This window comes from Geospiza fortis, unplaced genomic scaffold (genome assembly GCF_000277835.1).
Source record: "Geospiza fortis unplaced genomic scaffold, GeoFor_1.0 scaffold138, whole genome shotgun sequence".
NCBI classification, from domain to species: domain Eukaryota; kingdom Metazoa; phylum Chordata; class Aves; order Passeriformes; family Thraupidae; genus Geospiza; species Geospiza fortis.
In genome coordinates this window covers 7,740,155-7,767,144 of record NW_005054307.1, presented here as the reverse complement: position 1 = coordinate 7,767,144, position 26,990 = coordinate 7,740,155, and the positions used below count along the sequence as shown (strand labels likewise).

At 38.4% G+C, this 26,990-nt stretch overlaps 1 protein-coding gene across 1 annotated transcript in view; it reads left to right on the top strand.

Moving 5' to 3' along the window:
* The window catches only part of CDK14 (cyclin dependent kinase 14), a 314,376-nt gene that overhangs the window by 197,622 nt on the left and 89,764 nt on the right, over window positions 1–26,990 (top strand). The window contains exon 11 of the mRNA XM_005418584.2: window positions 15,924–15,987. Within this exon, the coding sequence (XP_005418641.1) occupies window positions 15,924–15,987 (64 nt within the window). The remainder of the gene's footprint in view (window positions 1–15,923; window positions 15,988–26,990) is intronic.

Genomic DNA, 26,990 nt, shown 5'->3' with positions numbered 1-26,990 from the left:
TGTGTAGGCATGGTGTCTATGGTGCCATCTATGCCAAGAATGCCATCCAGCCATTCTTCTGGTTGGATGAATCTATTGTAATATAAATGTAATATTGTTCTTGCTTGGAGGGCAAAGTTTGTGTTTTCCTCCCATATCTTTCCTTTTGCTTCCCACCAATGACTTCATGAGGAAAATGAAGGGGGTTTTTGAAACTAAATAATTAGAAATATGCTGCTATGTTCTATCTTCTATAACACAATATGTAAGTAGAGAAGTGCAATCCTGCTAATAAATCTACCTCTCCTTTGCTTTATAACAACAATATGCAAAATATTTTACTTCTTTTCAGCACCACTGAAAATTAATTACATAAATAGCAGGCTTCTCTACCTGTGGGTCTTCTCTTTGAAGCTGTTAGCACTTACTCAGTATTTTACTGTACTTGCCTGCAGGTATGCACTGATACCACTTTTACAAGGTCCCTCTCTGGGCTTTATGTCTTATGCCAAACTTCAAATGAAAGTAATTCTAAACTAGGCAAGTATGAGTGAAATTAACCTTTGAAATTAACTTTAAAAAACAAAGTAAATCTTCTATGTGTTCATGCTTTGTAAAGGATTCTGGTAATACTTCAAATTTCTTTTTATGGAGTTTCAGCTCAATTTTTGGTCTCTGACTCCACTATATTGTTTTTTGTATTACTCTGTGAGTAGACTTTTTCCCATATAACAGGGCACAAGGTAAATTATGCTAATTTGCATTCACTTTTTATGAAGAGCTTCCATCCATGCCATGTCTGAGTATCAATAGTCTGTGCTGTTCTTTGCCTTATACCATTAAACCCATATGGTACTGGGAAAACAAACTTGGCCTAGGATTTAAAACCAGCAATCTTGTAAAAACACAGGACAATTTCTAGAGGAGTATTGCCTATGTGTGTTAGGAAAGGCGGCTTTAAAAAGTATGTATCTCACATTCTGCTAACATTTCTTTTAGAAATTGGGGGACTCAATCTCACATTTATCCATGTTTAAAGTCATAAAAACACCTGCCAGTGTATTATGGACACTTTCCAGGGGAGCTACCAGCTGGCAGCAGGAGGGAAGAGAAGGAGAGGAAATAATAAATTCATGTGTAACCCCATCTTTTTGCTTTGAGTGTTGGCTGGATTTCAGGCCAGCCAGGCACACAACCTCATGCACATAGGTGTCATCTGCCTGCAAGATGTTCCTGTCCAGCCTGGTAATTCTGAGCAAAACCCTGAGCGTGGCTGGGCTGGCATTGCATGAGTGTGGGTTATTATCATCTTGGTAGTGCAAAACATGAGGAGTTATTGGCTATCAGAAAAAGACAACAAATTAAGACATGGTTCAGTGGAAAACAATGGCTTTGTGGTTTTCTTTGGAATCAGAATGTTTGCTTTCTGCCATATTTCAGTTCCTGAATGTGAAATGGGCTATAATTATAAGGAAGCATTGTTTCTTTTCCAGACTTGCCTCTGGCCTTTGAGAGGGTGTTTACAGACAATACATTGAAAAAAAATGTGATGAGACTCAGCTGGTGCAAATCAGTACCTGGTGTAAATCAGTGCACTGATTTACATCTTTGCAGGCACCTTCTTTCTTGGCCCCTTACACCACAGAAATATCTTCTTTGCTGTGTAAAATCCCTCTCTGCACATTGCATCCACGTGTGTTATGGAGCTGCAATTGCAAACATTTTTGCATGCAGGTGACACTGAAAAGAAAAACAGTTGCAAGCAATTTGTGCATTTTTGGGAGCTGAAGCCCATTCTGAGCAGAACTGTTGGTCTGCTATCAAGAAATTTATTCTACAAGATAATATTGTACTATAAGAAACAGAGACACATTAAAAAAAAAGCTTACCCTGGTATGCTGGCTTTATTTGCTAGGAGAGATAATAAATTATCAGGCATCAAATTGTCACATTGCTTTTTTTTTCATAAGTAAAGAAACAACGTTCATTGCACTTGAATCTTCCCTTTTCCTTTTCTTCTTTCACTTGTGTCTGAATTGCACATTGCTTGTCAAAAATGAGTTTTCTGTAAAGCATCTTGATGGCCAAAATTGTTGTTTATGATCTGTAGCAAAAGTTGCAACATCCTAAAGGTTAAAAATGTCTAAAAATCAATGTGAGGCTGTTTTAGATTATGATTTTGGAGATGGGTTATGAGAATCTAAGATTGATATGTCTTGCCTACCTACACATGTTTCTTTAAAGACTTCAAGAATAATAGCCAATTTCTTCTGTCCTCCTTAGAACTACTAAAAGTAAATAGCTCTCTCTGTCATGGTGTCTGGGGGAATCTGCCCCTTCAGCCCATGCAAAGGCTTTGAGGTACCATTTGCAGTAAGCCTAATGTGAATAAAGTTAGGTTTTATTACCTATTTCAGTGTTTCCATTATCAGTGCCCTAGACTAAGTATTAATTTAGCAAGATGCTGGGCATTTGCCATAAGATTGTCTTCAACTCTCATTTTCACAAGCTTCTGGTCCATAGTGAGCTAAATGTAAATTTTGAGATAAACTTAGTGATTTCAGGAGGCTTCAAGTTTTCGAGGGGCAAACATTAATACACCTTGACTAGATTAGCTACTTTTTTAGTTCATTAAATGGCTATGGTTGAATAACTTAGGCATAAAATTTTCATATGTTGAAAATTTTTTATAACCTTGTCCAAGTTTTAATTATTCATATGAAAATGCTGTCACACAATTTCTGTGTGTCCACTGTTTGTGTGTTGCCATTTCTTGTGAGACTTGCACAGAGAAAATCCTACTGACAAAATCAGTATTAATAGGTAGGAAAAGGGAAAAGGAAGGGAAATGAAATGTATTCTGCTACATAAGAAAATGTTAAAAAAAAAAAAAAAAAGAAAGTCTTCATAAGATACTGCGTATAGGAGAATTACCTGCCTAGGATCTTAATGCAGTAGGTATTCTCAAATGAGTGTGAAATAAACAGAGCAGGTTATGAGCTGTGCAGTATTATGTTTAATTCTTTTACTTTGGTTCTTCCTTCCACAATCTTCTAAGCTCTCACTTTAAAGTGGCTTGGAGGCTAAAGCAGAGCAGGATTCTCCAGCTGTCAGTTGCAGGAAGAGAAATGTTTTGTGTTTGCTGTTTGTCCTTAGAGTGTGCATGTATATCACTGTGTAGCTGTATTTCTGGCAACTGAGGTCTGTTCCCAAGTACATCACAGAAAGCTAACAATATATTTTGTGACACCAGAGTGAGAATTCTTCACAGTGCTTTCTCAGGGCAGAATAGCACTCAAATGGCTGCAGTGCAAACTCTCAAACCTGTTGGTGGTGGAGCAGAACAGCATAAGGTAAATACCAGCAGAGAATGTAGTGTGCTACATCAGGTGTGTTCTCACAAATCAAAGAAGATTTTTAGCATCTGACTTAGAACACTGGAAGATTGCAGTTGGACTTCTGTATCTTCTGATGGGTGAGAAATCAGTTGACTTTGTAAGCTTTCAATTTGATTAAACTTTATTACATTATAAAGAGGGATTTGTTACTTTAGAACAATGCCTACTTCCCTTCACAGATATTTTAAAATATTCTAAATCTACTTCTTTTTCAAAATGGTGTTATTTGAATTATAACTCATTTTCATCTTAGAACATATTTGCGTTTTTAACCTATGTATCCTGAATGTGATTGTATTACAATAGCTGGTAGTTGTTCTGTTTCCATAAGAGAAAAAAAAGCACATAAATTTTGTATCTCTGAACTGGCCCTTCATGAAAATCAGAGGAAAAGCAGCCAAGGGTTTTATCAATCCTTTAAGTATCCTTCATGTCTCATCTTGGTGTGCATCCATAAAACATATTGCCCTAATTACTTAAAAAGGGGCCTTAATAATTTGGATGTGGGAGATGCTGTGCATTTTGGTATAATCTGCTCTGGTCTGATGAGTGAGATATGTGGTTGATGACATTGTTGTGCTGCTGAGCCAGCTCATTACAATGTTTTAGTATTCCTCCTTCCCCTTGCAAAGGGAGGGTGGGGATGAGGCCCTGCTGACCTCACTGCATCATAGCACTTTATCAGCTGCTCAGCAGTTCAAAGCAGTTCAAACTGCACCCAGGGAAAATAATCTTTTGTTTGTTTAATTGGTCTTTTCATGAAAACTCTGCAATACCATATTCCATAAAAAAATTTCAGACCAGTGAATGTAGTTGAAAACTAAGGGTAGTGAGACACCTGTTTGCTACTAAAGTCATCTCTTCATTTGGCCTCATTTACTTTCAGTAAAATGTACTTTTGGTGCAGCTTCCTACCACTTCTGCTTTATAGTATCTTCTTTTTGCTAATGTTCTCATGGTTTTATTGCTTTTGTGGCCTTTTAAATAGCTTAATGATAACATTGTGCTGCTCATCTGCATTCCTCACATAGTCCAAGAGATCAGCTGTGCCTACAGGGTTGAGAGGATTTTTCTCTCTGATAACTTGCATAGTTGATTGTCCATGTTTCATTGGTGCAGCATCTCCCTTTCTTCTTTTTCAGTGAGATCATTAAAATTTACCTCCAAAACACCTTGTAATAGCAGAGTTGCTCATGTTAAAGATTAATATTGTCATCTCACTATTGTTGTATCTGATGCCCCATCATTTTTGAACCTTCATGTCATCAATATTTCAGGCCATGCATTTCTGTGGACCTTAATGTACTGGGGACAGAGCGTAAGAAATTGTTACTCCAGTCTTGCCCCTCCTCTCTCTCATTATTGACTATCAGTGGTACTGAAGCTCATTGTCATATACCTGTGCAATTTTTCTTTTTTTAATTTGTGTATCCTATTTATTTAGTTATCTGTTTCTCCCTCTGGATTATTTTTTATTCTGTTTTTCTGAAAAAAAAAAAAAAAGTGGAGCATGATATACAGGTGTTAAGTAGCTCCAGTCATTTGAGAAATTGCTGTAATTCACTCACACTTCACTAATTATGTCAGTGCAAGCCCCCTCAATTCATATTGGAGCTGTAGGCAGTATGTTCTCCAAACACTGAGTCCTCTCAGCTCCTTTCTCCTGTGAGCAGAGAGGATCAGGTCCAGCAGCTCCTGGGAAGTAGTTCCATTTTGCCCAAAAGCAGTGCCACCAAGAGCAGGATCTGCCACTGCAGCTGCCCTGCAGGCAGTGTAAAGATTAACTGGAGACAGGAGATGACTACAGCCTAGTCCCTCCTGCATGGTGCTTTTGCTAGCTCAGAAGTCATGGACAAAGTCACCCATTGCACCAGTGTCAGAGCAAACAAGATGGTTCACTGAAGCTGGCAGTGCTGCTGCCCCTCCCAGTGAGATAGACCAGCTTCCATCTTCATTTAAAGAAGCAAAATGAAAACTCTTAGGCTCTCTGTCATCTGCTTAAGGCCACAACTGCTAAATGAGCAATAAATGGTTAAATCACAGCTTCCAATTTTTGAAAATTTGATCATCTCAACATTCTGTACTCTTTCAAAACCCATTTCTGATCTCAATGTTTGGGCAGGTACCTCATGGTGTCAGGGCAGTGAACCACTTCCTTTCAATGGGTTTGCATGGAAATAGGTGAAGAAAGTATCAGGAAAATGGGTAGATGTTTCAGCAAAGAATTCACTGGAAATTTCCAAAGTGCTCTGAGTGAGGTGTGCTGGCTCTCTAGGCTGCACTGGAGGACGCAGGTTCTATTCATCCAGTCCTCCCACCATCCTCTGGGTGCGAATGCATAACTCCCTGGGATTCTGCACTGACCCCACTTAAAATGTCTCAGCTGCTTTTACAGCCACTCTCTCTCCATCAGATGTAGGCTGACATTTCCCCCATTTATAGGAAGAAAACATTTCTGTACTTCCATTTTTCATTTTTCTTGCTTGTTCTGTGCCTGTGATTCAGAAGGCTAGTATAAAACTCTTTTCTTTTGTAGCAGCAAAATATTGCTGTTTGGAGTGAATACCCCAAGCATCATGCTGTGTTTTGCTGCAGGAGGCACACTTCCAATTGTATCACTTGAAATGGATTTTAAGTGATAAGGTTAGACATTTTTTAAAGGGATTTGATTTGGGATTTCTGATAAGGTTCAGTGTAGGAATCAGCTGGATATTTAGACATCCAAGAAGAGTACTCTTATCTATCTATATACCCATCACAACTGGAGCTCATTATTAATGCCCTCACTGTTTCAGAAACATTGTACCACCTGAACCTGCACATTCTTCAAATGGCAGTGTGACTGGCAGCCTTCATTTTCTGCAGATTGTCACTTAAAAAACTTGACAAAATACCCACTGCATCACTGAGCTCCATGTGGCTTCACAAATCCATTCAAAATTGAGATTATTACAAGACCAAGACCTTAACTGGCAAAATAAGGAGCTGGCAAACTTGTGGATGATCTGATCAGATTCTAATGTTGTGCTGTTCTGTGATGCTGAGCACCAGGTTTCATGTATAGGTCTCAGTGTATGTTACCTCCCCTGGTTTTTTAGGTGAGGAAAAAAATGTTCATGATACTTTTTTTTTTCCCTAGACAGTGAGCTCAGTCAGCTCTAGTATTCTCTCTGCCTTAGCACAACAGCTTTCCTCTGCAAGTATATTTCTATCCCATAAGCAGCACGTGTCACAAGCTTCTATTGTGCTGCGCTTGTGCTGCTGCTGGGGCGTGGGGAGTGGTGAGTCTGGTGTGGTGTCAGAACCAGGCACAATCCTTCCTCTGATGTGCTGGGACTGGGCACCAGGCCAGAGACAAAGCATTCCAGCATCACAGAAATGCATTGTGCATTCACTGCTTTGGAGTAGAGGTTTGTTCTGGGGAAACCTTGATTGGTTCCTGTGAAAACCAGTGGGTCATAGAAAATCCTTGGGGAAAAAGGATGTGATCCCAAATGGTCTGCTCTGTTTAAACAATTGTAGTTAAATGACACCATAGTGAAGAAACGTAATTTTATTTTAAAAGAAAAGGTTTTTCTTGCTGTTTTTATGATGATTCATAGGAATATGCATACTTTGGTCTGTTAATTATTTAAATAAGCTTTCCAGCTGAATGGCAGCTTTAAGCCCCTAAGTATCCTGATGCAACAGCACAGCTTGGCCTGTGCCAATGAGATTGGATACTACAACACCAGGTAGGAATTCATATGTGTTAACTGAGTCAGTTTTATGGTCTTCAAAAAGACTATAAAGCCAGCTTTATGATCCAAGGGGAGCATTGCTTTTCTGGTAAGCCAGCATTTCCAAAAAACTCTGTATAGTGCATACCTGGAATTCAAATGAGCCAGCTGCTGAGCCAGCACAGCAGGGCTTCTAGAAGTACATTTCAGAAAAGCCTCCCACAAGGTTTTGGCTTTTATTTTTATTCCCCCTTTTCCATTTAAAGAAAATAAGTCAGTAAAAAAATTAGAAATAAATCTTTAAAGAGCATGTTTAGGAGAGGACTCTCTGTTTGGGTGGGTTGTTCCAAAGGCTTTGCAACCTAGACAGGATAGGAAATGTGGAATGCAGAGCATATCACTGTCTGTACAGAGTAAATCAGAGCAGATTTTAAAGAATATGTAAACAAGCATGACTTGTGAGCCATGAGGTCCTTCTGGCAGAAAATTGGTGGCTTTTCAGTAAAGAAATCCATTCTGTTTGCTCCCAAGCAGTGAGGAAGAGACCTTCCAGCACAGCTAGCAGCAGCAGCTGCTTCTTCACATGTATTAACACCAATCTCTTCCTCAGTGAAATCATTCCCTCTCTGTAACCTTACTTGAGAGCTCACAAGCTCTGTCAATGCCAGAAGACCAAACTTCTCTCCTTATAGGGGGGAAGAGAAATCTTTTGAGGTTAGCTTGAGTCTTCTACATGAATGTTCTTCCCAGTCTTTTCCCGATTCACAGCTTTGAGGTCTACAAAAGCTTTTCTCTTCTTAATAAGGATCAGTTTCATCCAGTTGAGGTCTTTTATAGTTTCTGCAGCTCCAAAGCACACATCAGAGACCTTAAGTCTAGTTTAATGTCAGAATTTTTAAATTCTGATTATGGGAATTTTTGCTGATGGAAGGAGACTCCTGAGCAGAGGTGGCTGGGAAAGATGAAAGGACAGGTTCTCTGTTCTGCTTTTGGCAGTTCAGCATGGAACATCCCTCACAGAGGAGCCATCTTTTCACTTTGGAGCTTAACAATCCACTTCAACCATGTACATCATTTTTAACTAGCTTTTGATTTGGCAAAATTGCTGCATGGTTGCATATGGTTTGAGGGAAAGTGCAGTCTCTGTCAGGAATTTCCTTTTTCCCCTTTTGCTGCTAATTTCAGATGTTTCTCTACAGGCTAGGCCCCTCTTACTTTCAAAATAAGTTTGCCAAATCCTTTTTTCTAGTTCCTTTTTAGCATTCATCTCATTCACATAAACATTTTAGTAAGCATCACTAAATTAAAAAAACAGTTTCTTCCACCATGTGAACTTTTATGAATGTTCTGAGTTACTAAATTAGGGCCTTATGATGAAATGTGCTGACTCCTGTAGGATGTCACAGTCCCGTATGAGTTGTTTCACCCTTGCTTTTTTCTCATTGTGAAATTTAGATTAAATACTCCAGTTTTGTGCTGATTCCAGTTCAGTTTGGATTATGGAAGGAATTTGTTTCTAAAAGTCATCAAATAACAAAACCAGCCCTGTCAAAATGCAGTAAGCATTTAGTAGTTACCTTTTGGAGTAACCAAAACCTTCCCTGAGTGAACATTTAAGGACCCTGGCACGTCAAACCCCCGTGGTGCTCTGTGGTAGGGCTGGGAGCTCCATTTCATCTTGTGCTGATGCTCTGCAGAGCTGTGTGTGCAGTGAGGGCTGCTCAGCTCCTCCTCCTCCTCCTCCTCCCAGCTGTCTGTCCCAGCTGGTGCAGGGTGAGTGGGCAGAGCCTGGCTCTGCAGGGCTGGGGTGGCTTTGGGCACTCTCCAGTCCCCTCTGCCCTCCTCAACTTGGCACAGCTGCACTGCTGCCCCTGCCAGGGTCCCTCAGAAAGGTGCCTCTGGTCACTCTGGCTAGGAGGAGAATGATGAATTTACTTGTGCTGCAAATGGTATGGAAACAGTGTTGGAATAAATTTAACTTTGCAACGCAGACAGCTACTAAAATATTGTTTATGTACATAAGTAAGGATGGAAAAAAATCACATATTAAAAAGGTTTCCTGGCAAGACTTCACTGTGTTTTGCCTCATGGGGAAAGGAAGTTAAGAACAGTTGGGCCCTCTACTGTTTCAAGTACCTCATTTTTCATCCTTGACAGAGCCAAAGCAAAAATATTAGTTGAGCTTGATGTTTTGTTTTTTTTTTAAATGAATGGTGTTATTAGAATTTTGTGGGAATATTTTGTTTCCTTCATGCATACTGGCACATTACCCCAAGGTTTTAGAATACAGCTTCATGTATTGAATCACTTCTTATGCTTAAAGGAAGTGGTTCAATTACCCACATATAATGGAATGATGATATTCCTCTCGATGCCTGAGTCAGGCTTTTGTTGAGCCTCATTCTGTTCTTACTGCTTCTTTTTTCACCTTAAAGAATAAGCTTCAATAACTTCTATTTTTTCACAAAACAGCATCACTTTCCTTACAGAAAGAACAGGGTTGGTGGGGGAGGTGTGTAGCAGTACTTCATAGGGCTAGTGAAAGAATTTAATACTTTCTTCTTTTCTTTGTTTTTTTTTGTTAAGACCATGCTTAGATCATTTACAAAATAACTTGTAAAATAAACACTCCAATCAGTTTGTTTTCTAACCAGCCTTGTTTTCTCTTAAATCCATAATTCTGATTTAATTTCCTGAATGAATGCAGATCACATTAAAAATATTGTTTTGCACATTACCATTGTGCATATAAAATGGTGGCTGTTGAATTTCTTTTTCCTTTTGCCATGTATAGTCATTGTAAGGATTTTTTTCATGATTCTGGTAGCATTTGCATATAAGGAAGCAAAAAAACTACCACCTGTTTTACACATAAAACTAAGAATAAGAATTTGAAAGTCTGTATTTGTCTGCAAAGAATTATGTGTTGTTGTTTAAAACTTTTGTTCTGAGGAGGAATCATACAGGTTATGTTTTCTGTATGCTTAATCTGTTGCATTACATTTTCTATGTTTTTAATCTGTTTCACTGGTATTTAATTTCTTACCTGTGTGGGAATAATGAAGGGATATTTTGATGACAGTTGACTGAAAAAAACACAGACAGTTTGCTATGTAAGAAAAATAATTTTACTAAAATACAGTTTTCTGGCTCTGAACAAGGCCTTTTTTACTTTCCACATGGGAAGGGACTGCCTAGGTTACACAATCTTACTTCAGTTGTTTTAGCTTTGAATTGGCATGGATTCCTGGTCTAGGAACTATGTACAATTTTTGCCATTCATTTAATGAAGTAAGGATTGAATATTCTAAATCTCAAGGACAATGAATAGGCATGTGGTCTTTACTTTTCACAAATCCAAATAAATATATTCTTGCCATCTTAGCAAAAATGAAATGACTTTTTCACTGCAGCTGTGAACCCTGGAACTTCCACAACATTCTCAAGGGTGAAATGTGTTTGGCCCCTAACAAACCTGAAAGTTCATTACACAAATTCATAGATTTGCAGGAAACTGAACTGCAAAAACAAACCTCTAAACTCCTGATGTGAACAAATGAAAGAAATTATTGATATTGAGGCAATTCCATTTCTGACTCTATCTTTTGGATATTAAACTTGGCACTCAGCTGTCACCATTGTGCCCAGCAGGGAGCCAAAGGAAGCCTCACTGCTGTTGTCAGTCAGCAGACTCTGAGTCAGCATGCATAATACACAAATAGTTACTGAATGCTTTTTCTAACCTGTAATACTGAAACCAAATGCTAAGTTGAAGGATTAAGCTCATTCTTTGGTCTTCACTGCTACCTGTACTTTGTGCTCACTGACATTATCGGGCTGTAACACAGAACTTTTCCAGATTGTGAAGGATGTGGTTCAGCTGTACCTGAGTCTGCTCCTCAGGAAGGAAAAGTGCTTTTAGGTGGATCATCTGGACAAGTGGCTTAGCACCATTGCTCTTCCAGAGCAGAAATTCTGTGTCCAGAGGTGGCTCTGAGAGTGATGGAGCTGCTGTAGAAAAACCCTGGAGCTCACACTGCTCCTCAAGAGGAAAATCTAAAGCAGTAAATCTAAATGTACTTTCTTCTAATGAAATGGAAAACACTTAGGTTTTTGACTAAGTTGAAAACTTCATTATATATATATATGTTTCCAAAGAATAGAACTGATTTTTGTTGAAAAAGCAGACATCTGAAACCTCCAAATCTCGCTCAACAGAAAGGGATTACTGATTTGGAAATGGTTTGCAATGTTTATTCTCTTCCTCTTTTGATTGCGTTCAGTTCCTCAAAGAGCTGCAGTCTCCCATGGTACATCACAGCCAAGGATTCACTAAATGCAGTATATTTCACCCAGGACACAAGAAGACTGGAAAAGAAATCTTGAACATCCTTAAAAGATACAATAAAATAAAAAACATTTTTACATCCAGCTTGTAACTTTTCCCAGTTAAAAATTTCAGAGCATTTTTAAACAATCCCCTCTTCTTTTAAAACGAAAAAAATTGCATTCTCCTGACCCTTTCTAAAAAAAAATAAACTTTGGTTCTTCATCAAGCTGACCTAACCTTAAAAAAATTTAAAATTCTGCATATTATTTAGCCTGATTTCCATAACTCTTGTCTAAGGAAAGGCAGCTCATTTACATTCTGGTCTTGTCTTCCATTCTGCTCTGGATAATACCACAGGCTGCAGGTTCTTTGTCTTGTTGAGGTCCAAACCATCACCCTTCTTAAGGATCATCAGCTCTAACAAGGGTTAGAGTGTCATATCAGTAATATGCAGCTTTGTCTACTCAAAACTTTTAGTGTAAAAGGAAATGCTTTTCTTTATTAATTATGCCAGGAACTGGGAAAGACCTGGTAGGAAAGATTTGCACTGCTGCTCATCTAATAGATGGCAGTGGGATGGTTTTGCATTTGAAGCAGAACACAGGACAACATGACTAATTGTGTTGGTAGAGTGGTGCAAAGCTCACTGCAAACCAATTATTCCCTTGTACGCCAGGGAATGATGAGTCTTTGCAAAACCAGATGCTAAACCCCAAGTTTTTCTTATGTTAAAAAAATAAGGTAATTTAGTAGCTCTTGATGCATTCTTGTTGCATTTCCTTATCATGCTTGTGTATGGAGATTTGAACAGCAGGTTCTGTTTTTATGACTTTCTGCCAAACTCTAATGGTATCAACTGGAAGTACAGGTATTTGACCCTCAGTACCCTGATGAATTGTAAATCTGTTATTTTTATATAAATAGATTTCTCATCCTACAAATGGAATTAGAATCTTGTCCTGATTTTTGATAGCAAGTTTCAAATGAGAACATAATTTTATATGCCTTGTCAGAGAACAAAAAGATCCCAGAGTGTTGTCTGTGGTGGGGAATAGCAGAACCCCAGTAGATTTTGGAGTCTTCTTTGCAGAAACTATAATCACCATGGTCCCTGGAAAACGTTAAATCCATTCCAAATATGAGAATTGTAGATTAGTCTTGTGTTAGTAATTCAATTTAAAGAAAATAGGCTATTGAACCATGCAAGCTGAATGCTTACTTTACTGAGAAGCAAATTGTCAGTAGAGAAAGCAAACAAGTTAGTCTTACTTTTCAAGCAGTTCTCAATGCTAAATAAAAGTTTATTTCTAGTATTAAGTTGGAGCTTGATTGCTGTGACAGCAGTGGTTATCTTTAGGGTTTTGGAAGATGAAATGGAAAGAAAAAGTCTTAAAATATAGAGGAGGCAGAGCTCCTGGTGTCATGCTTAGGATGAGAAGTGGTGGACCATGAAAGCTGGGGCTCAGAGGTCACCTGTAAAAGAACAGCTCCTGGTGTTCAGCTGTTGTCTGGGTCTGGGTAATCAGCCTTCACTGCTAAGTGACAGTGTATCCCAGTAAAAGCAGAAGACTGGAGGGTTCTCCCTTCCTTTTCCCATGTTGGTGCCTTAATTCTCTCTTGTAAGAATCTGCAAAACAAGGCAGATTCTTCTCCACTGTGGTGTTAAGTGTGAACCCCACTTTGCTTTGTTTATAGCAGGTGTCAAAACTCATTGCTTTGGATTGCTTAATCCCACTCATCAAAATGGGATTGATTGCTGCTTAGGAGACTCACTTACACAGTGATGCTTACAAATCTCTTTATGTAGATTTACCTGTGGGCAGTGACTGTTTCATCTTATTCAAAAGACAGTTCTTTCTTTCACTGCTGCCCTCTTCTCCTTGTTTGTTGGTTGTCACATATTGTGAATTTCTGTATTACTTGTGCTAAAAAATTGTGTGGAAGAAGGGTGATCTTTATAGTGTTTGTACCATGCATTAAAATAAGGTGTTTGGATCCTTTTCTGAACTACCAAGTGTCTCTACCTCAAAAATGGTTGGCATTTAAATGCTAGGAAACCCTCAGTTGTTTTCAGCCTGACTGCTGCCCCTGAGAGAAGATATAAATATTGCAGGTGCTTTGAGTACCCCAATGCACAGAACTTGCTTGCAGCTGGCTCCTAGATACTGTGGTGGCAGATGTGCTAGAATATTAGTGAAGAAATGGATTGGAAAACTAGTGAAACAAGAAACACAGAATCAGTAAAAAGTGAAAATTACAGATTTTGTTAGCTGGTTTTAATTTTTATCTGTGCAGTCCCATAGTTGCCTCTGTCTCGTCTAAAATAAGAAGCAAATAAGAACACACTTTTACAGGAATGTGGCTAATTTTTTAAATATTCAGAACAAATATATTCATAACCAATATATCTTATTTAATAAGAGAATATTCCTTTGATTCACTAAGAGGGGTTGCAAAGTCGAGAACCTTATTTCTTAATTTAAATTGATGCAAGAATCTCTGTTTTTGATCCACGGGCTCCCTCTCGTGGTCTGGGAGGTGCTTGGCACCAGGAGCTTGATTAATAAAGTGGAAGTTATTTGCAAATTGATTTTGTGACACAGTGTCGAGGGTGTCTCCAAACTTCCTCGATGTTTAATGGGAGCATTGTGCTCTCTCTAATAGCAATAATGAGATGAACACGGGTGTTGTGATGAATCAGGGTTGCAGGGCCAGGTTTATCTTATTCAAGTGGCAATTAAGACATATCACAAGGACTGAAAGAAATGTGCTACAAACAATATTTACAAATAAAATCAGTGAATTTGCATACCTAAATAGCTATGTGAATGTATAGCCTATAGTTGCACTGATACTGTCACCTTTGTCACCTTAGTGCTCTGCTTTCACCTACTGATCATACCACATCCAAGTTGGACTGTTTGCCTATTGTATATGATTGTGGAGAAAAAATATCTTTAATATTCTTAGATTAGGAACAAAACTATTGTAAACTGCTCAATAAATTTGAGGCCTTAGACTCATAAAGCAAAGCTCATAAGTAAAAATTATATCTATTTTAGAGTTCACTTACTTTTGTCTCAAGTTTTTAAGTTAATTTCTAAATTTAATTTCATAAATTTCTGGCAGAGTTGAAGACAAACTTAGTGTGTTTTACCTTGCTATTCCTGCTTCTAAGATTTTTTTTCAGCTTGAATTTATCAATGTGAAGAAATGTTTACATAGTTTAAGAAATGAAACAAGTATTCTAGAGTGGTGTCCTTCCTTTAATGCTCCTAATTCATGTGTATATTGCAGCAAACAAAATTAAACTAAATCTCTTCAGTTCCAAATGATTTGGAGTAGATGTTGTTTTTTCACATTTTTTGGACCAAAGATTTTCACTCTATCTTTGGGCTTGTTTCATATAATGTAAGTGACCACAGAATGTCACAAGGACTCAAGATATGCATGTCCAAAATATTTATTCAGATGACCTGCAGTGCAGATAGAAGCAGAGCTAGGAGGGGCTTTTGTACATTGATAGTACAAAACAAGCACCAGACTAATGTGAATTATTTTCACTAAGAATATCAACGTTTTATTCCAGGGCCTGAGCTTATAACAGATATTCAAAAGAATCTAGCATTTTCATTCATGTTAGAAATTGAGTGCAAATTTTTGAAAAGAAAGATCCTACTAGTAAAACATTAAATTCCACAGTTTGTTCAGAAATGTGTTTCTAGAGCTGGTAATTTAAGTGCTCCTCCTGGCTTTACTTAAAGCAAGTCTTGACAGTTACTTGCCATGAAGAAAAGCAGGTTTGGGAGAGCTACTTAGAGCAGTTCTCTCCCTTTCATTACTGCTTGTGTCAAGGGCATGGAGAGTGAACTTGTCACGTGAACAGAGAATATTAGATGCATGTGAGAAGTGTAAATACTTTGATGCTGTAAGTTGGTCTGACTTACATTACAAGAAGGAGGACAGTTGAAGTGAATAGAAACAAAGCATAATGCATGAGTCAAAGTCTATCTCCTAAGAATTTGCTATTTTATGTGTACTGCAGCCATGTTAAAAGAACAACACTTTGCTGTGCATTCTTGTTCATGCCACACTCTTGATAATCCTCTTTACCATCTGTGTAAATCTTCTATCCTAGCATCTATTTATATATGTTTATCTTATTTAAATTTCTAAGGGTTGGAGTTATTTCTGAGCTAAATTATCTAGCTCCTGTAACACCAGTGCTCTCAGATAGCTTCATCCTGTCAGTGAAAAGTAGCTTTAACATCCATTGGCTAAAGAGGCAGTGTGACAGGAACACAGCACTCCCATTCTGCTTTATAGACTCCTCTGGTACCTTGGAAATGCTGTAATCATTTAACCTTTTGTACTTTCTTCCTCTTCATCCCCCAGTGAAGAAGCCTATTTGAAGTTTAGATTGTGCTTTCTACAGTGCTATGACTTGTTAAATCTTTTCCATTATAACAATGTGTTTTTTTAATTTTTTGTGTACAGGTACTTGGAACACCAAACGAAGATACGTGGCCTGGAGTCCACTCTTTACCCCATTTCAAACCAGGTAGGTTGAAGCACCAAGTTCCTCCAAATTCCCTCTCTGGAAGTACACAACAGAGATAATTACATCCCTGACCACAAGAGATCAAAATGACCTGGTGTGCAGTGTGTGAACCATGATGAGCTTCTTCCAGCTGCTTACTTTTTATTGTGCTCAGGGTGGGAGGTTTTCTTTTGTTTAATTTCTTCCCTTTCTGTTTTGTTTTCTTCTGTTTGTTACAGCATGAGCCCTGACCTGCTTGCATTCCTCAGCCAGTGAGAATTGTACCTTTCAGACTGCTGGTGTGCCGATTCTCTATTAGGATTACTTTTCCAGCAGAGTACGCTACACTTTGACAAATACTAAAGGAAACTAAAGAGTAGAGAAAAGAAATTGAGAAAGCTGAAGTTATTACTAGATTTTTTAATATGTGTTGTATTTGCAGTTGTCATACTCTATAACCATCCTTGAAAAACTGTTTCACCATCTGATACCTTTTTGTGAGAGGGAGCAGTTTGTCTCCTAGAGACCAGGAAGATGTGGTCAGCTTCATTATGCTGTGCTATGTATGCATGTTTGTGTATGTAATAGATATATTATGTATGTATGTATGTATGTATGTATGTATGTATGTAATATATATATAGTCTTGTGAACTTCTGAATGAGATCTTAGAAATATGTTTTTAAACATGGCCAAGCAGGGGAATGAGTAGGCAGGAGATGAGGCAGAGGAGCTGCAAAGGACAAATAGATCTAGATAGCTCCCAAAATAAGAGAGAGAAAGAAACAAATTTATTGTAGGGCTTACCCTGATACAGACACAAAGCCTTGAAAAATAGGAATGCAGACAGCTCTCTTGCACATTGCTTTTTAGTCTCTGTCCTACTGCTGACTTACTGCTGTACAGTGAAATCACACTCTAGTGCTCTCTAGTGAATTAGTAGAAATTTCTTTAACAGTCGTTCACTGAAATACTAAAAATACTGCAGTGTTCTTCCCTTAACCACTGTGTCATTAAGCTTACAAGGTTTTATGTTTCTCATTCTTGATACTGATTGAAGGTAAGCAAATACAGAATACTTACAGAAATGTAGTGGTCTGTAAAAACAGCCCAAAAACATTGGTTTTAGCAAGAATAGTAAAGAGAAGGAAAAAGCCTGAAGGTGTCAGTGACTGTTTTTTGGGGTTTTTTTCCTTTTTCTGTGAGGTACAGGAAAGTTTTGAACAGTAGATGGCAGCCAAGAAATGTCCTGGTTTCATTATTCGGTTTGGCTTCCAAGTGTGTCAGGGGATGTGGGTTTATTACCACAGAAGGACATCAGGAAATAAATCCACTGTAGGCACATCATTAAATCTAATTTTTATACAGGCATTGTGTTAGAATTGATCTTATTTTCTCCATCCCAGACTATGGATTTTTTCAGCTATGAATACATAATTTTTATACAAATGCAGAGTGGGGACAGGAGGAAAGTGCCTCCAAGACAGAAAATGGTCACTCAGTATTTTCACCATTTCTGCATGGTGTGGCCTTTTTTCTCTCAGATCCTTTCCACATCTGTGAAGTATGTAGATTTGTAAGTCAGAGGAATTACTATTCTTGCTGGCAATAATTTAATCTTTTAAGGGCCTGTTAATATAAAGCACTGAGGTCCTTAATTCCCTTACACTGTGGAGGTCTAGGAGCACTCAAAACTAAAATCCCTATTCTGTACAAATAAGGTGTTGTGCACCCTCCATCCTTGATGACCTTGGTAAAAGGCTTTTTTTTTGCTTTATGGTTCCTTATTTGCTGCTTTCAGAAATTACAGCAATAAAAAGCATCATCTAACTGACAACCAAAACTGGCTTGCATATCCCAAAACTGATTTATGCTGGTAAATGTGGAATTGTTAGAGCAGCAAAACACATCCCTCTGGGATCATTCTGGGGTACCAGCACCAAAGGTATGCTCTGCAAAAAATGCTCTGACCTATGAGCTGGGCTGGAATAAATACAATTTGCTCAGGCCTTTAGAATTGTTGAAGATGCTTGGTCAAGGACACCAGGTTCTCTGTCACTTCTTAAAAATGTGCTTTCCTTCACGCTGTTCTGTGCACAAAAGCTTTCTGGCTATGATAAGGCTGCTGCATCATCTTCTACAGGTGCTCAACCAGCCATGCTCCCCTCCCTGATGGTCTGAAATTGCTCTTACACTCTAGCTTTCCTGACTGACTTCTTAGGAGCAAAAATGAAAGTCAAAGCTTTACTAATGCATTTAACAGTTGGACTCAGTGGTCCATGTGGGTTCCTTCCAACTCAGAATATTCTGTGATTCTTTGGAGATGACTTAATCTGTTCCTTTTCCTAGCAAAATAGTGAGGTATCCTGAAATGTCTTGCCAAATCTGAACCAATTCCATTATTCTTGAAGATTTGTGAAATTACTGTATTTAAATACATGTGACATGGGGTTAAGTAACTCCTGTGCTTTGCATGGGACAGTAAGTTTTAAAACTGATAGCTGCTAATAGTAATTGTGATAAATTGAGAAGTGCAGAGAGCATTGGTGAGGATGGCAGCGTTCACTCAGGCAAGGCTTGAATTCTATAAACTTGAGCATAAAACAAGAGCATTTGAATGGAAAGCATCAGTGATAAATGATTATTATAGTTTTAAAAATGCTGAGCACATTAAATGCCTGTGGATTTGGGATGACTATTGAGAGTTGAAACAGAATTTCATTGTATTTCTTGTTTGCATACAGACTTCATTAACTAATTTTCACACTGTGCTTTGATAGGGCACAGTCTTGTGCTGCAGAGAGCTAATCACAGTTTACTAGGAGAAACATGTCTGAGAAACTTGGTATTTGTCTCTACTACAGTGGCCAAGGGTCTTGATTATTATGGAAACATCCAGTGCTTTAATAACTATGATCTCTGACATCTTAATATGTAGGAACATTTCTAAGCCTGAATAAGAAATATGTTCCTAAAGCTAGTTGTGGGTGGCTCTAGGTAATTTAAACCCCTAACCTAGGTAATTTTAACAGCTTATAATAGTGAACGTAAAATGGTCATAGTTTTGTTTGCCATATAAAAAGTCAGAAAACAACTTGTATTTTATCTGCCTGCTTTGAGATTACTTCCTGTCTTACAAATGCTCCAAGTAATATATAAGGTACTTAAAGCTAAAAGCTGGCCTGGTCTTTGAGCTTTGTGCTGCAGCCTCCGTCCTCTCAGTTTGTGTTTGCATCTGTGAGCACAGACACACACACACACACGTCCCGCTTAGTAAGTTACTTCAGGATAATCTAAATAATGCATTTGAGAGGCCTGAAATACTTCAGGAGTATTGCAGTAACTTTGGGTTACCTCTGTGATTCACTTTGAAGCTGTTATGGATGCCATAATCTTGAGAGGGTCTTCCTGTACTCAGGAATCATCATTTCATTGGTCCATCACCAATGAATCCCAGACATTCTGGATCACTGTGACAGTAATTATTTGCCCTCAAACAGGGAAACAGTTGAGGGAATTATGAAAAGGTGCTAGTTGCTGGTTCAATAAAATCTTGGTGTTTCAATAAAATCTTGATGTTTCATCCACATGAGAAGGCCCATGTTACAGGCTATTGGACAGAGACACTTTCAATGATGAACATGTTCCCCTTGACTTGGAGAACATGTTTTCACTATTCACTCTTTAGTTGCAATACTTTAGGAAATATGTAGATTTGCTGAGCTAAAACAGATTCAAACACCAATCATATCCTGTGTCTTCAGGAATGAATGAAAGTAGGCATTAACTATGTCTTATCTATATGAGTAGAGGTGAAGCAGTATTCCCAAACAAGCTGCTTCCTTGCTAGTCTTGTGTCCCAATCTTCCTGATTTTTTGAGCAATATGTTCATCATTGTTATTAAATCTCCCTGGTTTCTTTTTAGTCAGGAGTCCTATCAACTTTCCCTCTCCAGCCATTTCTCCTGGACTGAGTCCTGTCCAAACAAATGAGCAGGATAAGCCTTTGGATAAATATCTACACTTAAGTCAAGTTTTCACTTTTCTGACATTCTCAGTTAGTGTTTGGGACTGATGCTGTGTAACCTCCATCCTGGGAAGTTAAATAGAGATTTGTCAGGAGGAGCTGTCAGTGGATAAAATGGGAGAAGGTAAGAAATGGTCACAATAGAGAATAAATGAAGTGTCCGCGGCAATGAAGAGATGGTAATGGTCAAGGTGAGGAAGGAACTTGTTAGGAAGGGGGAAAAAACATGAGAATGCTTTGTAATGTTCACTGTGCATCAGTTTCTTCACAATACTGTTTCTAGGTGAAAGAAAGTTAAATATTTAATCTTGGCCTGATGGTGTAGGAGCCTGAACCTCACAATGTTCCACAAATGATCAGATACAATAGAGGGTAATACACCTGAAAAGGTGCCTCTACGAGACAATGAAACATCTGCTGAGCACTGATTTTTAAAAGAGAATCCCTAAAGCCAGGATGAAAAGAGGTAAGAGAGAGTCTTTCCTTAAAGAGAAAGCAGAACACAAAAAGAAAAAGTGAGGAAAAAGCATTCACAGGAAATTGTGCATAACATGGATTTTGCCAGGGACTGATGGGTATTTTGTGGATTTCTTAAAAACTCACAAATCTATGACAGACAGAACCACTCCAGAGCTGGTGTTCTAACTCAGGATTTCTACTTGACTTCCCAGGTGATCAATAAATATAGATTTGGTTTAGAAATATGATCTGCCCACATGCTTCTTAACAGCTGATTGACAGCCAGATTTTTTCCAAAAGAATAAGTCTTCATTTAGAGTAGGGCTGGGCTGAGAGACTGAACTCCTTTGGCACAAACACCTGAACATCCTGTACATGAGAACATATGGCTTTTCAAACTTCCATAGCAGTTTTTCCTATAGTTTCTCCAAAGCCTGTCAACATTTTGTTACCTGCTGAGTCAATATCTTCTTGTTTACATCTGCATTGATACCAGGGGGTGTTCCCAGGCAATGTGGGAGCCTCTGCCATTAAACTGTCAGAGCAGCCTCTGGATTGCCTTTACCTCATGACAATTAGCACTTACAAATGATTAATTCCTGGGCATTAGTCAGCTTCGTTAGGGTTAGGAAGTTGGTGTGGGCCAGGGGCTGTTCCCTGTGAGAAGTCCCCATCTCCTGTGTTGGAGGATGGAAGAGGGAGGTGCTGCAGCAGTGCTACAGGACAGGGATGATGTCTCAGCCAAACATTCTCAAACTCATTTAAATTACTGCTATAGATGTAGTCTTCAAGAATTTGAGTACTTGAAGAAAGGAGGGCAATTTGCAAAGGAGAATTAATTTTGAATTAATTTTGAATTAATTTTGCCAAAACAAAACTGTATTATTTAGTGTTTCTTCAATCTGTGGTATCCACAACCCAAGGGAAGCAGAGTTGTCAGTGTTTTCTCCATTCTTAAAAAAAATTACATTAAGCTGAAAAGTTAAAGTGACTTATGCATGCAGGGGAGGCAAGGTGAGCTCTGCTAAAAGGTGGAACCATTTAATGTAGGACTCCAATGCTTCAGACAATGCTGGGTATTAAAATTACATTTTTTACTCATGTTCAGGAGGAAATCTAGAAAACAGCAGCTGTTCTTCCTCTTTACACAAACTGTGCTCTTCTAAAGCAAATGGAAGGGAGAAGAGGGGAAGGGATGGAAGGGAGGGAGCTGTAATTTTTCTCAAGATGTTTGGCATTCAAAACTCCAAAGTCTAGCTCATGTATTTGGTAAAACTCTGGTTATAATTGAACTTCAGTAAAAACTCCAATTGCTGCAAATTTGATAGTGCTTGAAAATTTTCTTGTCAATATGGATAGTTGTCTTCATATCTTTAGCTAACATAATTTGAATAATTTTAGCATTGAATCTTTACTAAAAATGGTATATGTCTTATATATCACAATACAGTGTTAGTCACATTAGATTTTAAATTGAATGTAAAGAAAACACTTTCAAAGAAAGAATGAATTGGATTTTTCAAAATATTAATAATGGTGGTGTTTAAATATTTGCATTTAAGCTAATCACATTTGGTTTTAAATAGAGAAGACCATTAATCAAGGAATGCATATTAGCCATCATGTTTTGATTAGCAACATAAAAAATGCCTTGAAGTCAAACTGCATTTTAAGGTCTTTGGTTTAGACTAGAAGCTGATTATCAATACTGTTAAAAAGAAGCTAAAAATCAAAATGTAGTCTGCCTCTAATTCCTTCTGTAGATTTTCTTGTCTATCTCGGGTCCTTTTAAAGCAAACGTGGCAAAGGTATAACAGTTCATGTGTTTTTCTGACTGATAAAAGTGGAAAAAACCCTCATGTTGTTTTATGTTACTTAAAATGCAAGTGCTTATTTTTTCAATTCTCACAGCAGACCAGTATTGCTGCAGTGGTCTGCTAATAAGCTCACTAGTGAGTTCTGCTGAAACTGGATTCTGTTTGAACCTGCCCTTGATGCAGGGCTGTCAGATGGAGCATGTTTATCAGGCAGATAATGAAGTTTGCACTGCAGAACATGTAGGTTGTGGGCACACAAGTGAGTATGCACATATAACAGGGTTGCTGTAGGGTGGTTGTCTAAAGGAAATAAGAAAAAAGAGAAAGAAAGAAGGAAAGAAAGAAGGAAAGAAGGAAAGACAGACCACTTATTACTGCTGAGTGTGATGGATGGGCTTTCTGGCCAGGCTTTTTTTTTTTTTTCCCTAGACCTTCAAACTGGCCAGAATTTGGAAGCTGTTGTTTTAAAAACATTTTTTTTTTTTTGATGCATCAAGTTTGTCAAATTAACTAACTCAAGAAATTCCCTCTCCCTCAGGTTGCTCACTTCTGCTTCCATTTTGCAATTGTTACTCCAATAGCCTCTTGATGCTACTTTGTGGGGCACAGTCCCAAAAACTTCCGTGGCTAAGGAGGCATTGAGTAAGCTGTGCTGCAAGGCCTGAAGCAAAGAGCAGCTCAGGTCCTTGTGCTGCCAGAAGAAGGTTTGTGCAGCTGCCCCACTCACCATGTCTGAGCAGGGTGTGTGCAGTGCCCAGCAGAACAGTGACCCTTGGTTCTGAGCTGCTTCTGAGGCTGTGGGAGGGACATGTCAGCCTTGTCCTTTTGGGTACTCTTGGGACATCCTGAGAGTAAAAATTATGCTACATCTTTCCAGTAACAAATAGGAATACTCTATGTAAGCCCTTATTTATGTAGCCCTATACAGGCATCTCTTTACGGTGCATTTCATTGTGGACATGCCACTTCTAAGCAGCAAATAGTAAACACTCTAAGGTGCTATGCAATTGAAACTAAACTAAAAATCTCTTCCTTCTTTTGTTTCACATAAGCAAAAATTCGCCTTGTATTAGGTGAAATACAGCACCCATGTGAAAAGCCAGCTCTGCAACAGTGAGACATAGCTGGTAGTGAGGATGATAACTGAATATTTGGGATAAAAATGCTGAGGATCAAATTTTGTTTCCTGAATTTGTTCCCAAAAGATTGGCAAATATTGAAGTGTTTGCATAAAGGAAATTGAAATCACAATTTTTACTTTAAGTTTCAGATGTGCTTACTGTGTTGTCCTTCCAGAGTTTTTATTTAAAAACCCCACATTAAATAATAAGAATGTAAAAATATTTGAACTCCAGTATATATACCTACAATTCGAACTGTAAAAATTCAAAATACATCTGAGATCAAATCCTGATCTGTAAACATACAGTTTTTAATTTTCATACAGTTTCTTTAATGTCAGCCTGATGAGAGTGAGCAGCTGCCTCAGCAAGAGGGTGCACCTTGTGCTCTTGAGAATGGTGTGCATGTGCTGGAGGATGGCTGTGTGGTTGGGTGACCATGTGATTGTCTGCATGAAATTTTCACACGTGCATGTTTGCTTTTCAGTTCTAAGGGAGAGGTATTTTTTGCTACACAGGGTTTCCTCCACAAGGTTGGACTGAGATTGTGATTGCCAGTACTGTTGCCTCTCAGTATGTCAGGCAAAGGTTTCTTTTGTGGGGGAGCATTCATGGTAGTTCTGCAGAATTCCCAGTCTCATATACAGACTTATATTACTGTTCTTTATGAACATATCAGTGGTAGCTTCTGAAAAAAGAAATATCAAAGCTATATGCTTGAAAGTATCATAGAATGTAATTTTGTGCAGTTTTTGACAGTCAGGTATGTATAGCTTTAGATTTGGTTTTATTGCAGCCAGGGAGCAGTAAAGGACTGAGGCATTCAAACAGGTGTGTGGGAGTTGCTCAGTCTGAAAATTGGCTCAGAAGCAAACTTGGGGATGTAACTGTGAGACTGAATTCTGGTTCTGATAAATTCAACACAAGCAAGAGACACTAAGATAAAATTGTGAAGTTAAGTTACCTCTTTTTTTTGCTTGGGATGGCAAGTTTGGTGCTTTTAGGTATATAATTTTGTGGTTTCATAGTGTCATGAAAAACTGCACCATGGTGGAGGAGCTCAAGGACAAGATTATTGTATCTTCTCTGTTCTGGGAACTCTGAAGCCAAAATCAGCTGATTTCACTGCTTTTCTGTTCTCTAATGGATGAATTCAGAAAAATACTATGAGCTGGCACGTACATGGAGCTGGGCTTAATTAACACAATAGTCCCATCTAATTATCTTGTCCATGAATGTTAGTAAGACTCTGGTTGGAGCCATGACCACAAAATTATGTAGAAAAATGTGAGCTGTTATTTTATCAATGTGTGGTTCCTTTCTGCATAAAGCATGTGAAGAAAGCAGCCTCTAATCTGCTTGAGTAGAGAGGGAAGAGTTGAAACCAATAGTGTGGAGAAGCAGGGTTTGCAGTCACAGCATATTCAATGGAGTTTGAAATAAAGGACTATGGGCTAAACATTTGCCTCTCTATAGACAGGGTTTTGCCCTCTCCATGTCTTCCCCACCAATTTTCCTTCTTCCTGCCTGATAAATATGAAAGGTACTTACTTGAAAAGATGTTTGGACTGGAACTGTAGGCAGAAAAGGAAGATCCCTTTGAGAAGTCTGTTTTGCTCATGTGTGTCCCTTATAGCATTTCCATAACTGCTTCCAGTATATCATTTTTTCAGTAAAAATTCATCTGGCATAGCAATAGTTTCCCAGGTGTTTTGCAGAACTGAAACAGATCTTTGGGCATTAAAGCCTTAAGGTAATTTGGCCAAGTGGTTAACTCTGGGGCTTTCCTCCCGCAGTAAAAATAGCTTAAATTAATTAAAATAAACACCAGATACTCTGGTCAAGAAAATGTGTTGTGTATGATATTTGTCAAATATTTTAAGTGGATGCAGCTCTGTTGAAGTCAGTATTGCTGTGCCAGTTTGAACCAGCTCAGTATCTGACCTAAACACATTGCAGAATGACAGATAAAATCAAAATCTGTTTCCCTCTAGGTCCAGGTTACCTTTTCAGCACTGCTTCAAGTCAGTTCAATTCTCTTTCCACCCAGGTTTTTCTGCACCAAAACAGATTAATGTGCAAATTTGCAGTTTATTCGCTGAACTCCCATGTGTATCTCAGACATGTTATTACACAGCACTGTCCAGCTGCATTTTATTTTTCAATCCCTTGTCATAAATGAATTGACAGTGTTATGGTTGGACAATTTACTTAATACAGAAAATCTTTATTTTTTTCCAATTTTTATAGGTGTGTTTCCATATATGTATTTAATTCCTATTTGCAAACTAAAATGGAAGGGTTATAGTCCTGTAGCTTCCAGTTTCCAGTACACTTGTCACACATATCTAAAAGGGAGTGATTTCATTTCTTTAACTGCATCAGTGTGGTTAAAGCAACAAACCCTGCAAATGTGAAGTGGTCTGCAGACACAGTTTGCAGATCTGCTGATTATCAGTAACTTCCAATAGTGAATTCAATGAGATTTGAAGCTTCTGCATTTGTTTTTTTGCTTAAAGGGGCAAAAAACCTAAAAAAATAGGTATAACAAAGAAAATCAAGGCATCCACATTGATGCTAGGAATTGGCTTCTGCCTTGGTTTTGGCATCTTTAGAACTGACTGTGTCTGATTTGTACATGACAACTTTAGAAGTGATACAAGCAAGTATACAAATACAGGAATTTGAACACAACTCCTTTGAAGTTACATTTACAGCTGTTTTTCACAGTAAGATGCATGCGTACCTGTGTGCATATATATAAAAAAAATACTATTGCAGATGTACAGTGGGTCTATTAAGTGTCAGGCACATGGGTGGAGAGGAAGCAACCTTTTTTTTTTCTTAGATTTTATGGAGTATTTTTTGAGTTTACAAGTTCTACACAGCAACTACTGCAACCACATTAGAGTAGCTGACCAGGGAGAGTACCAGTCTACATGGCAGGATTTCTGTGCAACTAGTCCCCATGGAAAATGTTGCTCTGTTCTCCAGTTAAAGTTTAATGGGGTCTCTGGTGTCGAGATGACCCCAAGGTGTTAGAAAGTCTCTTTTTCCCAGCCCTGAGATCGAAGAAGAAGACAGAATTCCTTGGCTCTCGTTCTCAAGGATGTTTATTTGCTCTTATCTAATACATTGTCTTTCTTCGACCTGCTGAGATCTGTCCAGCCTGTCGGTTCATGGCACACTGACTGCCTTGGGGCGGTGTTATCTTTTTATACTAAAGACTACGTGTACATTATTTACAATAACTTTCCAGTACCTATCACCTATGTTAGACAGTTTGTCTCTACTCTAAACCAATCCAAAAGTGCCAACATCACAGCAGAAGATGGAGGACGAGAAGGAGAAAGACAGAACATGCCCAAATCCCTCCATCTTGCCCCCTGAACCACCATTCTAAAAACCCCAAAATTCTACTTTTTCACCCTGTGATCAATTCACTAACATTCTACTCAAACTCCTGTGGCTTGGACATCTTCATACGAAGTTGGTAGTTTTTTCCAAGGGCTAAAATCAAAGGCACAGGTGTCTTTGACTCCGTGCCAAGGTCTCCAAGCCATCTTTCAGGGTCCCAAGTCCTCCAGGGCAGTCAGAGGA